The sequence below is a fragment of the Petaurus breviceps genome, unplaced genomic scaffold (genome assembly GCF_028583685.1).
Source record: "Petaurus breviceps papuanus isolate PSGF00001 unplaced genomic scaffold, PetGlider_PUasm1.0 140, whole genome shotgun sequence".
Taxonomy (NCBI): domain Eukaryota; kingdom Metazoa; phylum Chordata; class Mammalia; order Diprotodontia; family Petauridae; genus Petaurus; species Petaurus breviceps.
In genome coordinates, this window is record NW_027185698.1 from 35,703,553 (window position 1) to 35,717,670 (window position 14,118).

A 14,118-nucleotide genomic window follows, 5' to 3' on the forward strand; every position below is an offset into this window, starting at 1 on the left:
CCCTATGTAGTGTGTATTTCCCTCCCTCCTCAAGCCAGATTCAATAGGAATAAGGTTGACCCATTCCCTTTTGCCTTCCTATTCTTCCCCTCCATTGTAACCATTTTCCCTTGCCTCTTCTGTATGAGATAGTTGCCCCACTCTGTCTCTCCCCATCTCCTCTCATTATATTCCTCTCACCTCTTAATTTCTCCTTTTAAGTATCATCCCTTCCTGTTAAATTGGTCCTGTGCCCTCTATCTATGTATACCTGTAAACGTATATACACACATTCACATATGTATTCATATGCCCGCATACCCTCATATAAAGACATATATATATGCATATATATATATATACATATTTCTAATCCCTTCAACTACTGAGAAAAGTTTCATAAGTCACAATTATTGTTTTTCCATGTAGGAATGTTAATAGTTCAACTTTGGCCAGGTGGCTCAGCAAGCAAGAGCACCGGCCCCAGTGCAGGGACGACCCGGATCAAATCTGGGCCCAGACACTCAGCACCACACCCAGAAACAACAACTGGCTGTGTAACCCCGAGAAAACCACTCAACCCCGATTGCTTTAAAAAAAAAATAGTTCAACTTTGATAAGTTCCTTATGATTTCTTTTCCCTGTTTACCTTCTCATGCTTCTCTTGTTTCTTGTATCTGAATGTCAAATTTTCTATTCAACTCTGGTTTTTTCAGCAAGAATGCTTGAAAGTCCTGTATTCCACTGAATGACCATATTTTCCCCTGAAATTCTTATTTCATTTTAGCTGAAGAATGTGCATAGTCTTACGACCCGACACAAAAACTGGGCTACTAACTAGATTATGATTTCTCCATGGAGGATATAAATGGCATGCTAACATGCTTCTCCACAAAAGAAGAAGTCTGTCAATAAACAGATTTACTTTCTGCATCTCTACAGGGAACAGAACCATCTCATTAAATCACTCCTCTAGAGTTACATATCATCAAGGCAGAACAAGTGGTATTATTTAAGGCGCCTCAGTAAACCTTCTGGCCATAAATCTCTCCTCTAACACACCTAAAATCCTACCACGACTCCTTCCTTCAAGTAAAGACAATAACCAGCCCTTTTCATGGAAAGGGACACATGTAGTCCTTATCAACTTAGTAAGAAGTAGTTATTAGAACAATTAACCTGGCAAACTCTCAAGGTTATGGAGACAGTGTTTGGTGGTCAAGAGGGCAGTGTACTGCAATGTAGCCTAGGCTTCATTGACTGTGACTTTATTCATCATTTCCTTTCTCTGGTCCTTGGTTTCCTCATCTATAATATAAGGAGACCAGATGGTTTTTCTAAGTTTCCAAGTTCTATGCCCAATGAACTCTGAATGGAAATTTTAATGGGTATAGGGTAGGAAATGGATGGGTAGGAAAGGCCCAGAATAGCATGGGGCTAGCTAGGTAAGGGATTTTAAGCAACCTAAAATCACTGAATATTTTGTAGATGTGAGTGAATTAAGAGGTCCTGAAGATGGACTTTCTTCCTTTGTAAATTAGCCTAAAGTAAAGCTGATTTAGTATAGAGAAAAAGAGGTTCAGTTTAGATCCTGGGACCTGGGTTTTTAGCTTGGCTCTGGCAATTATTAGTGATGTGACCACAGACAAGGTAGGTATTTGTTCTTTGCATTTTCTTTGTTGCTGTTTTTTAAATGAAGGCTTTTCTGTTCCTTTAATTGCCTATTTACTGATTTAATTCATAATTTCTTTTTTAACATTTTGAATTCCAATTGTTTCCCCTCCTTCCTTCCTCTCTCCTTTTCTTGAGAAGGCAAGCAATTTGATGTAGATTATACATGAGCAGTCATGCAAAACATATTTCCATATTAGCCATGTTGGCAAATTAGAGTTAATTCCTCTAAACCTTGGGGTTTTGGGACTATAAATAAGAAAAAATATAATACTTGCACTACCAACCTCACAGACCTACCATGAGGAAAATTCTATGGAAACCTTAAAATGCCATGAAATGGGAAAGATCATTGTTGTCATGATATGAGTTGTTATACAAGATGGAGTCTTGCTTCTAATTCAGCTCTATTAAGTTAAAAAACGGGGCCATGTCTGTAAGTGGGGGTGGACTATGAGTACAAGAAAACTTCATTTTAATTAAACAACAACAAAAAGAATAGAAGATCGCCGGTTATCAGGCTCCTCTTTTGGATTCAGCTCCATACTCATTTGATAAATTCTAGGTCTTGATTTTGGCTTTAACTAATCGTGACCTTGAATAAGTTACTTCCCTGTTCTTGGCTTTAGTTGCTTGGTCTGGGTGATGAAGAGTTAATTGCAGCAGGTAATCATTACAGTCCTTCAAGGCTCTTACTTTCATAGTCTACATTCCAAGGTCCCTTCCAGCTCTAACTTTCTAAGAGAGGAGGACGTGGACATCCCTCCTCTCTCCTGGAGTACTTAGGGCACCATATCTTACCTGTAGTGATGTCACTGTAGACAGGTCTTTGAGTTTTCCTTCTTCATCTTTTAAGTTATAGCCCTCAGGCCTCTTATCACGTTCAGTAACCTTCCATAATTTGATAGTTTTATCTGAAAAAAAGTCATTAATATCAGCACTTAAATATTCATCTTTCACTTCGTTAGATAATCTTTTAACATTTTAGGACTATGAATTTGGAGCTAGAAGGGAGCACCGAGAATGCACTCAATTCACAGATGAGGAAACAAAGTCACATGAGGTTCAAGACACACCCTGGGTTGTACAGGGAATACTATTAAGTATTCAAAGCTAGGTCTTGTGACTTGAAGTCTGGCATCCTTTCCCCAGTACAATGATGGGTGTCACTATTTCTCAGTTGATTTCATGGATGCCTCCATGAAAGGGGTATCCCAAAGCCAATCATATTCTTTATTTCATCTATTAATCAATAATCTTACCTTTCAATACATTAAGGACTTATGATCTTATTTGCCTGAGGGCTCCCTTCACCAATGAAAATCATCACCTTTCTATACACTGGTAGGTGATTTCATAAATTTCTGGGGCCCAAACCATTTATCTCCTGATGGCCAAGCTCTTTGGTGATGAACTTTTCCACCTTCAAACTGGGCTGTTCCTGAGCCACACTCAAAGTTTTTCTAGCTTGGAGGGTCTACAGGACTTCCACTATTTTAGCACACCTTCTTGTGAATCCAGAGCCCTACCCTCCATACTCCAATGAGGCAGTGAAGGACAAATTTCATGGAGGTTACCAAAACCAACTGGCTTTATTCACTTTACATAGCACCTTCTCTGTCCTTTCTCTCCAAATTATAATTCAATATTTTCAAATTTTGTATGTCACGATTAACATCTACACAAGCTATGCCTAGTGATGGCTTACAAGGGCTTTGTGTAGGTGTGGCTATGGGGTCTCAATCAGAGGACTCTCCTTCTAGAGTACTGGGAAATATGGCACTGACAGGGTATGATGGCCAGACAAGAGGTGATAAGGATAATCCTTCCCCTAATTACACCCCTGCCTTCCAATCACTCTCCCCATACTAAAGTTCTAAAGGTCAAGGATTATTACATTCTTTTATCTTCCTATCTCAGCAGTACAATGCCAGGCTAACTCCAAGTACAGCTCTGTCTCTACGGTATCACATTATCTCTGACAAATGCAGAAGCATCAACATAGAAAATCATTTATTTACTAATTACTGGTGGATAGTAGGGGTATACAGACTGCATAACAAAGAATCAGTTTCAGATTAGCATTGAGGGCTGTGAAGAGTAGCAGTAACATTATAGATTATGAATAAGGAAACAGGCTGACAATATGCATGCCAGTTCCCTGGCCTTACCATTTGTGGACAAGAGAGAATGGGCTGCATTCTGCTGGGGGAGCCATTTAATCTTGTTAATTTTCTCTTCTATCTCCAAGCTCTTCAGATAGTCAAACTCCGGCTCATGGCTCTGGAAAGTGCTGTAAACATTGTACTCGCCCTGGCTGTGAGGCTCATTCTTACTCTGAGAAGAAGGAAATATCAGAAAAAATAAAGGGTCTCTGACAGCGTCAGGACAATTAAGCATTCAGGAACATGGGTCTGTGAAAAGCTATCAACATGGAGCACCTGATATTGTCAAACATGGGAGTAGGTGCAATTTTCCATATTGTCCAATTACACAAATCAGAATTTCAAAAGATTTTTAAAGTAGAGAATCATCGCTTCAGAAGTGGAAGAGCCTTCAGAGATGGTCCAGTCCAACCTCATCTGACAGTGGAGGAATAAGGCACAGAGATCTCAAGTGACTTACTTCTTAGAATGTAACTTCCTTAAGAGAGTTTTCTTTTTTTTCTTTACCTGGTGTTATTCTGGATTCCTCCCTCTCACATCACTCACATACATGACCCTTTACCCCATCTTGCCATTCTCATGTGTTACCTTCTCTCCACTCATGCAGCCACAAGCCTAATTCAAGGCCATAGCACTTCTTACTCAGACCACGGTCACACCCTTCCAAATACTCTCCCCCCTCCCCAATCCATCCTCTGTTCACCTGTCAAAATGATTTTTTCCAAAGCATAGGTCTGACTATGTCACTCCTGTGATCACTCCTTCTAGGGGCAAACCTAAAATCTTCTCATTGCAATTTAAGGCAGTTCACAACCTGACCACTTTCCTAGGTACCCTGTCTCCTTATACTTTATTCCTTTTCACCCACCCACTCCATGACCCATCTGCATAGCCTACACCCCATTTCCCATCCCTTTGCATTGTTATCTCCCATGCCTGGAATGCTCTGCCCTTTCATCTCTGCCTCTTAGCTTTCCTGACTCCCTTCAAGGCTTAGCTCAGGTCCTCTGGACCCCCCAGCTGCTAATGCCGCCCCCTCCAAAATCACCTTCCTAGATTGGTCTACTCTGTACATATCTTACATATAACTAATTCTTTACATATTGTCTCCCCACACATGCGACTTCTATGAGGCAAAGGTTTGCTTCTCTCTGTATTCCCAGTACTTAACCCAGCATCTGGCATAAAGTAAGCACTTAAAGTTTGCTGACTGACTGACTGCATCCCCATTGCATGGCACTTAGTAAATCCTTAGTAAATACCTGCTGACTGACTAATTGCTCAAGGTCACATTGATCCTAAGCCCAAGGTACTAAGTGACAGAGCCAAAATTGGAACCCAGGTCCTCTCACTAAATCCAGTATACTCTCCACCACACCAGCATTTTAAATTATACTTGTCACATCTGATTACAGGAGCTTCAAAACAAAGCGAAATTTTATTGAACAAACTTTCATGCCCGATTTTAAGCTGGCATAGAACCTCAAAGGATCTGATGGCTAGGGTAGGAAGTTCTTTAATGGAAGTTTGAAGGCATATGAGGAAACTGTCCTATCTGTAAATCAGTCCATGGGAGTTGCCCCAAATGTACAGATCAAGTAAATTTTGGGATGAAAAAATAATTTATTTAATTTTTTTCTGTGAGTTGAAAAATAGTGATATCAAAAACATCACTAAATCAATTAAGTAACCTCAAGAGTGTGCATGTAAATCAGATAGAGTGGGTTTGAAGTGGGTTTTCCTTTCCTTTCCTTCCTGTGGCACAAGGCTAAAAGGCAGGAGAATTGATTTCTAGTTTTCACTCAGGAGATGTGTGCAACTTTTGGTTAATCTCTTAACCTCTATAGGTTTCCCCTGAAAAATAAGGGGATTGGATTTGGTGATGCTTAAGATCTCTTCCAGATTCCATTTTCTAGAAGATTTGCAAAGATACAAGAAAAAGGTCCCAGTAACTATTTTGTCCCATCTATTTCAGCCTGTACGTGAAACTTCATCATAACAGTGAAAGCACCTTTGGAGAATGAGGTCCTTTTGGATTTCAGGATCTAAATTCCCAGGATGGGGGTGTAGGGGGTTCTATCTTATTTTGTTTTCTCCCTGAATGCAGCATGCATAATTGGCTCCATGGTAAATATGTTACAGAGATTTCCAGTGTCATATCAAATATCATCCGTGTCCTAGCCTGTCTTACTTGGCTGACAAGCAATCATGATGACTGGAAAAGAGCAAAATTATCATTATCCTCACTGGCAAAAAGCTCTCCTTTAGAAAATGCAATCCACGTGTGTTCTCAGGTAGATGCAGAAGCCATCCTGTCTGTAAATTGACAAAGAAGAGTTGTCCTAGAAGAGCTAAAATTAGAATGCAAAAAGGATAGCTCCAATGCATATTAGAGGTGGAAGGAACCTTAGAATATAGAAGGTCAGAACCGGAAGGAATTCAAGGTCATTTCATCCAACATCTTTATTATATAGCAGATGAAGCCAAAACCCAAGGGAAGGGAAATGACTTACCTACAATCACCCAAATAGTTATCAGATCAGTGAGGTTTATTCAATCAAACCCACCGATTTAAATGAATGAATTAAAAAGAAATTAATGTTTTAAAAAATTAGTGTTTTAAAACTTTTGTTTTTGGTCTTTTCGGTCATGTCTGACTCTTTGTGACCCCATTTTGGGTTTTCTTGGCAAAGATATTGGAATAGTTTACCATTTCCATTTCCAACTCATTTTATAGATGAGGAAACTGAGGCAAACAGGGTTAAGTGACTTGGCCAGGGTCACACAGCTAGGAAGTATCTGGGGCCAGATTTGAACTAGGCATTTAAATCTTCTGACTTCAGGTCTAGCACTCTATCCACTATAGGAAAAACACAGGATGTAGAGTTAAAAAACCTGTGTTCAAATTTTTGTTCTCTCCCTTACATGTATGATCTTGGCCAAATCACTTCAAAATTCCAGGCTTCAGTTTCCTCATCTATAAAAAAATGGGCTGGGACCAGTTGATTTTTGAAGTACCTTCCAATTTTAATATCCTTTGATTCCTTTTAAAATTTTTTTTGCTTTTTTTTGGGAGGGGCAATTGGGGTTAAGTGACTTGCCCAAGGTCACACGGCTAGTTTTTTGTGTTAAGTGTCTGAGATCCTCCTGACTCCAGGGCCAGTGCTCTATTCACAATTCCTTTTTTTTAAGTAATTTTTTATTCTTTCCCTTTGATATTACCCCCAATTTATCCTGAATATATTTCCTATACATTGTTGTTTTCATGTTGTCTACTACCATTAAACTGTGAACTCCTTGTGGGCAGGCACTGTATTTAAATTTATTTGCATTCCTAGTGACTGGCATAGTCACAGTAAGCATTTAAGAAATGATTGTTAACTAGATTCATTAACTAGCTACATTTAAGAACATATGTATATTCATAGATATATAGATAGGTATATTTGCAAGTATATGGAAGATCTGTGATTTTCCAAACACTGATGCAGAACTCATCCATTTATGACTTAGTAGATACATCCTAAGGAGCTGTCTGAGGCATTATGGTCACATAGTTAAATAGTGTCAGAAGTGGAATCTGAGTTTTAAGAATCCCACCCCAAAAAATTAAGAAAATTATATTTAAGCCCTAAAACAATTTTTTTCTCTTGACCAGGTCTCATATAACAATATGCAAGTAAGTAAAACGATATTAAAATTGTTCCATTTCATGGAAATCCCAGGATACTGAGCTTAAGGGGATCTTTAGGAATATCAAGATTGCTTCCCTTATTTTACAGATGAAAAAATCTAGGCCTAAGGAGGTAAAGTGACTTACTCAAAATCGTATGGTAAGTAGTGTAGGTGAGATTAGAACCTGGGTCCTGTGACTCTAACTTCAGTGCTCATGCCATCATGCATGTATGTCACCTACTGGGAGGCTTTACCATATGTGTTAAAAAGGCTTTCATAGGAACCCAAACGGTCCTACTCAAAGGGATTGAAGTAGGGAGTAGAAATAACCTGGTGATTTCCCTACATATAAAGGAGAAATAATATTGCACAGACCTTGGGGGATTTAAATATTTACCATATATTGAAGAATACAAGTCAGCCATCTGAGATTTTCCAAGTCTTGTCCTAAATGGGAGTCTACTTAAATACCAAGTATGTGGGCAGCAGTCTTCTCCTGGTTTACTATTTTAACAGGGTTGAGGTTAAGAACAGCACTAGACTGATACTAGGTCCATCAGCTGAATATTTATTCCGATAATTATTCAACAATATTTCTCATGCACCAGCCACTATACTAGGCAGTGGCATACAAAGATAAAAAAAATTACGCAGTCTCTTGTCATCAAGGAGTTGTGATGTAATGTGAGGAAATGAAATAGGTCACATTTGCAAATAAGTATGACCCAATGAAAAACATTATAAGGACAAAGGAGAAGGCTATTCATAGTTTCCCAAAGTGGGCAATACCACCCCTGGGGGGCACTGGAATAATCCAGGGGGGCAGTAGTAGCCTTAGGTGCAATTGGAGGTGTTGAATAAAAATAAGGGGGCAGTGGAAGCATAAGGAAAGAAAAGAAGAGAATTTTGAAAAACTGTTCATACATGTTTCATCTGTTGTGTAACAGGGTTAAAGTCATAGTGATTACATTATTTTCCAAATAAACACACAAAATGCAAGTTATAACCTATTAGTGGTCAAGTCCGCCAACAGGTCTTAATAAGCAAGTGTTTGCAGGCAAATGGGAAGTTTAGTTTGCATTGTCGGGAAGTTTAGCATGTATTAGTAGGAATACGTGTACGTAATGACTTGTTTACAACACGATACAATAGTTACATGATGCATCAAAATTTCAATGCAGGAAAACCCTACAAATATACAATAAATAATTCAATTTAAGATGCATGATTTAAAAAATATGTTATACGTTTTTCTAAAGTGGTGCAAATTTCAAAGAAACTGTTAAAGGGTTAAAGTAAATTTCCAGGGGGGGGCACTAAGTAATTTTTTTTTGAAAAGGGGGTAGAGTAAGCCAAATTAATTTGGGAACCTCTGGTCTAGATAAAGAGCTATAGGAAAAACAGAGAGGAAAAGATCACGTTTGCCAGAGTGTGTCATTGAAGGCTTCATGAACAGGTGGTGTCAGAGAAGGGTCTTAAAGGAAGGGAGAATTTCAACAGGCAGAGAAGAAAATCATGGCTGCCACATCAGGGAAAGCATTCAGCACCACTTTGTGTGGGTGTAGGAAAGCTCAGACTATCATTTATGCCAAGTGGCTGATTCAGCGCTGGAGTGGTAGAGATCAGAGGGGCTATTTTAGTTAGGTTATAGTACACTGCTGTTGTGGTGAGCAGTGTGGGAAGGTGTAATCTGGGATGTGTAAGTATGAGGAAGGGCTTGCTACCAGGGCCATTGGATTTAAACTAAGCTGGCCCATTTGAGTGACTTTAAAGAAGTTATGTTTGGCCACAGAGGCAAAGACAGACCCTGGTGAGCCTCCAGAGCATGGGGAAAGCACTGATATATTATCTCAGTTTCCAAAGGAGAAATTCTTATGTGGGTATATGTGTGCTTCCCCTCCATGGGACAAGAGGTGTGGACAGAATTATCCTTGGAGCTGAGAAGCCCTTGATCCCAGACGCATACTGGCTCTGTGACCCTGGGGAAGTCAGTTAACTTTTCAGTCCCCACCCGCCTTGGCTAACTCTCTTAAGACATGAAGTTTCAGAGAAGGTACTGACCTGCATTTGGAGAGGAAGTTTAATCAGTGAAATCACAGAACCAGTTCCCAGCTCCTTTATTAGTGTAGTTAAAAAAAGAAAAAGGGAAGGTGCTAGGGAAGAATGTATATATGTTACCTCCCTTCCCCAGGGATCTGGTGTCTTGTGGTAGTACTTGGAACCATTTACAAGGGGTCGGTGTTCTGGTAAAGTCTAAATCTGTCATGGACTTTCAGAAATAACTTTGACTCAATTTAGGTTGACAGTGCTGGCACTAAGACTCTGTTTCTTCACTCTAAGGATATGTTTGGGGACCCAGCTATATCAGGCCCACAGTAGACAGGGAAACGTATGCCACGCTCCATTCTCAATCATTTTGTTTACCAATTTTAATGGTTTTTTCACTTTGTTTTTATTTTATTCTACTAACATCCCAGTGGCATAGTGAGGGGCAGGTATTATTATCCTTATTTCAGAGGTTTAAAAAAAAAACTGAGGCCAGTTCTGGCAGAGCCAGAATTTGACCCCAGGGCTTCTGACTCTATTACCCCAATCTTGCCTCACCAAGAAAGTAGGGAAGGATAGGTATTAGTATCTCTCATTTAGAGTTAGAAAAATTGTGGTAGAGAAAGGGGAAGGAACTTGACCAAGTCACATGTGGGGTGGAAAGGGGACTTCTAGAAATAAATGTTCTGCAGAACTCCAAGTACCCCTCTGCATGACAAGAAGAATTAGACTGTTTACTTCCTCCATGCACTCCCCTTCCCACCCCAATCAAAATCCCCAAATACTTGATCAGGCCCCGAGCTACATACCTCTGGTTCCCTTTGGAATATGACAACCCGGCCCCCCTTGTCCCCAGTAGCCAGCAGTTCTCCCGTGTGGTTGAACTCGACTGTAGAAATAATATCAGCTGTGGATAGAAAAACAAACAAGAAATACCTTCATTAAAAATAGTGACATGTCAAACTGCCAAAAATTATTATATAGAGCTAGGAAAAATAATAACAAAATTCATCTGGAAGACAAAGGTCAAGAATATCAAGGGAATTAATTTTTTAAAATGCAAAGGAAGGTGACCTAGCCATACTAGATCTAAAACTATATTATAAGTAGCAATCATAGAAACTATTTGGTACTAGCTAAGATATAGAGTGGTGGATCAGTGGAATAGGTTAGGTACACAAAACACAGCAGTAAATGATCATAGTAGATCATAAATCTACTCTTGGGTAAACCCAAAGACTCTGGCCTCTGGGATAAAAACTCAGTATTTGACAAAAATTTCTGGGAAAACTGGAAAATGGTGTGGCAGAAACTAGGCATAGATCAACATCTCACACCATATACCAAGATAAGGTCAAAATGAATACTTGATTTAGACATAAAGGGTGATACTATAAGCAAATTAGGGGAGCAAGGAATAGTTTACCTGTCAGGTCTATGAAGAAGGGAAAAATTTATGCCAAACAAGAGAGAGAGAACATTATGAAATGCAAAATGGATAATTCTGATTACATTAAATTAAAAAGGTTTTGCACAGACAAAACTAACAACCAACATTAGAAGGAAAACAGAAAGATAGAAACACGCTTTACAGTCAGTCTTTCTGATAAAGGCCTCACTTCTCAATATATAGAGAGAACAGAGTCAAATTTATAGGAATATAAATCATTCCCCAATTGATAAAGTCAAAGGATATGAACAGGCAGTTTTCAGATGAAGAATTAAAGCTGTCTATAGTCATATGAAAAAATGCTCTAAATCATTCTTGATTGGAGAAATGCAAATTAAATTAACTCTGAGGTACTACCTCATACATATCAGATTGATTAACATGAAAGAAAAGGAAAATGATAATGTTGTGGGAAAATGATAATGATGTGGGAAAACTGGGATATTAATGCATTGTTGGAGGAGTTGTGAACTGACCCAACCATTCTGGAGAGCAATTTGGAACTATGCCCAAACGGTTATAAAATTATGTGTAACTTTTGTTCTAGCAATACCACAACTAGGTCTGTATCCCAAAGAGATCATGAAAAAGGGAAAAAGACCTACATGTACAAAATATTCATAGTAGTTCTTTTTGTGGTGACCAAGAACTGGAAATTGAAGGAATGACCATCAATTGGGAAATGGCTGGAAAAGTTGTGTTATATGAATGGAACGGAACACTATTGTGCTAAAAGAAATAATGAACAAGAAGACTTCAGAAAAATCTGGAAAGACTTATATGAACTGACGCTGAGTGAAGTAAGCAGCATCAGGAGAACACTGTATACAGTAACAGCAACATTGTAGGATGATCAACTATGACTGACTTAGCTCTTCTGAGCAATACAATGATCCAAGACAATTCCAAAAGACTCAGGATGGACAATGTTATCCACATTCAGAGAAAGAGCTATGGATTTTGAATGCAGATCAAAGCACACTATTTTCACCTTTTTTGTGGCGTTTCCCTTTTTTTCTGTTTCACAACATAACTGGCTAAGAAATGGAGTGGCGGATCAGTGGAACAGGTTATGTACACAAGATACAGTAGTAAATGATTATAGCAATCTACTCTTTGATAAACCCAAAGATTCCTGTTTCTGGTATAAGAACTCAGTATTTGACCAAAAATTGCTGGGAAAGCTAGAAAATAGTATGATAGAAATTAGGCAGAGATCAACATTCAGCACAGGATGACTAATGTGGAAATATGTTTCCATGATTGCACATGTATAACCTATATCAGATTGCATGCAGTCTTGGAGAGGTGGAAAGGGAGGGAGAGAGAAAAAACTTGAAACTCAAAATCTTTTTTTTTTTTAAATGAATGCAATAAAATACTATTTACCAAAAAAAAAATGGTGATATGATATATTAGGTCTCCATCTTGTTTTCTTTCTCCTTCCCAAACCCTTTTCACACAAGGCTGTGTATGAGACTATGGGCCTGTACAAATGCTTAGCCCTGAATAGGGCCACAATTTTGCCCTAATAATAAAAGTGCCCATTTTTTTCATGCTTTCATGAGCTACAAAGGGCTTTCCTCACTGCAATTCTGTGAGAGAGGGAGGTCACAAGCATAGTGTAATTTCCTCCTCCCCGCTTTGCATGTGAGGAATGTGAAAGTCAGAGAGGCAAAATGATCTTGCAAAGCCGGGGCAGGGAGGGAGAGGGGGGTTCCTGTGTCTAGCTTGCCTGGATGGTGGTCAAACATCAGATTGTCTGTGCAGATCTTGGGGACATGGTGGGGAGATGCTGGCTCCAAGATTCAGAACTAACCGAATGATCAGTCCCAAAACACTAGTTTTGGCTGGGCCTGATAACTATACTGCTGTCAGGCAGAAAGGGGATTGATTTGACATTATGCTTAGCTCCAGAGCACAGAAATAGGAGTAACTGGGGTGTGGAATGGAAGTGCAGTGCAAGGAATTGTACTTCTCTCCACATACAGAACTCCTACAATCAAACCCATCAAAAAATGAAATAGGACGTCTCTGGAGGAGAGTGAGAATCCCATCACAGAAGTTGCTCAATCAGGTTCCAGATGACCACTTGCTGGGGAAATTTTTTTTAGCTAGTTGGCATTAAAGTTTACAATAAGTTTTATAAATATCCTCACAACAACCCCTGGAGGTAGTTGTATTACTATTTTCCCCATTTTAAAAGTTTAAAAGACTGAGGCAAACAGAGGGTTATTTTTAAGTGACTTGTCCAGGGTCACACAGTTAACAGGTGTCTGAGGTAGCATTTGAACTCAGATCTTACTGATTCCAGGTCCACTGTACCACCTAGAAACCTTGCAGATGCAATTCATGCCACAGGTATGAGTTGTGCTAGACTTCTGAGGTCTCTTCCTATTCTAGGATGTGGTAGAATAAGCTCAGGGCATGTAGATGGAGCCACGGTGCCTAGAGAGCTGAATCCAGAGTCAGGAAGACTCCTCTTCCCGACTTTAAATCAAGCTTCAGACATTTACTAGCTGTGTGACCCTGGGCACTTAACCCTGCTTGCCTCAGTTACCTCATCTGTAAAATGAGTTGGAGAAGGAAAGGCAAACCACTCCAGTATCTTTACCAAGAAAACCCCATATGGAGTCATGAAGAGTCGGATATGACTGAAACGGCTGAACAATAACAAAAAAAAATGAGCACAAGACATGGTTAGGAGACCTGGGATTCATTCATGGCTCCAACATCTACCTCAGCTTCCTCTTCTTTAAAATGAGAGATTGGACTAGACTGACTTGGTTCTGAGAAGGTAGAACGAGGAAAAATGGGTAGAATTTTCAGAGAGGCCATGATAGATTAGGCTCCAGATAGGGAAAACTATCCTTTAATATCCTAAAATATCTTGCAAATTAGAGCTATCCAAAATGAATTAGCCACCTTTAGGAGGCAGTGGGCTCTTCCTTCTCCCTAGAGTGACCATTGGTCAGGAATGCTGCAGAGAGATCACCTGTCATGGAAAGCTTGGACTCTACAGCCTCTGTGATCAGTTCCAGCTCTAAGATGCTGGAATCTCCAAGGCCCCTTCCATATCTAAATGTCCTTAATTGTTTTATTATAAGATGCTCAATTATAAATAGCAACCAA

The 14,118-nt window shown here is 39.4% G+C and overlaps 1 protein-coding gene across 5 annotated transcripts in view; it reads right to left on the minus strand.

Moving 5' to 3' along the window:
- PPP2R2C (protein phosphatase 2 regulatory subunit Bgamma) overlaps positions 1–14,118 on the minus strand; it is a 397,718-nt gene that overhangs the window by 89,770 nt on the left and 293,830 nt on the right. For all 5 annotated transcript variants that reach the window (XM_069070101.1, XM_069070108.1, XM_069070117.1 and 2 more), the window contains 3 exons: positions 10,346–10,443; positions 3,822–3,987; positions 2,452–2,564 (listed from right to left, as the gene is read on the minus strand). In XM_069070101.1, the coding sequence (XP_068926202.1) occupies positions 2,452–2,564; positions 3,822–3,987; positions 10,346–10,443 (377 nt within the window). The remainder of the gene's footprint in view (positions 1–2,451; positions 2,565–3,821; positions 3,988–10,345; positions 10,444–14,118) is intronic.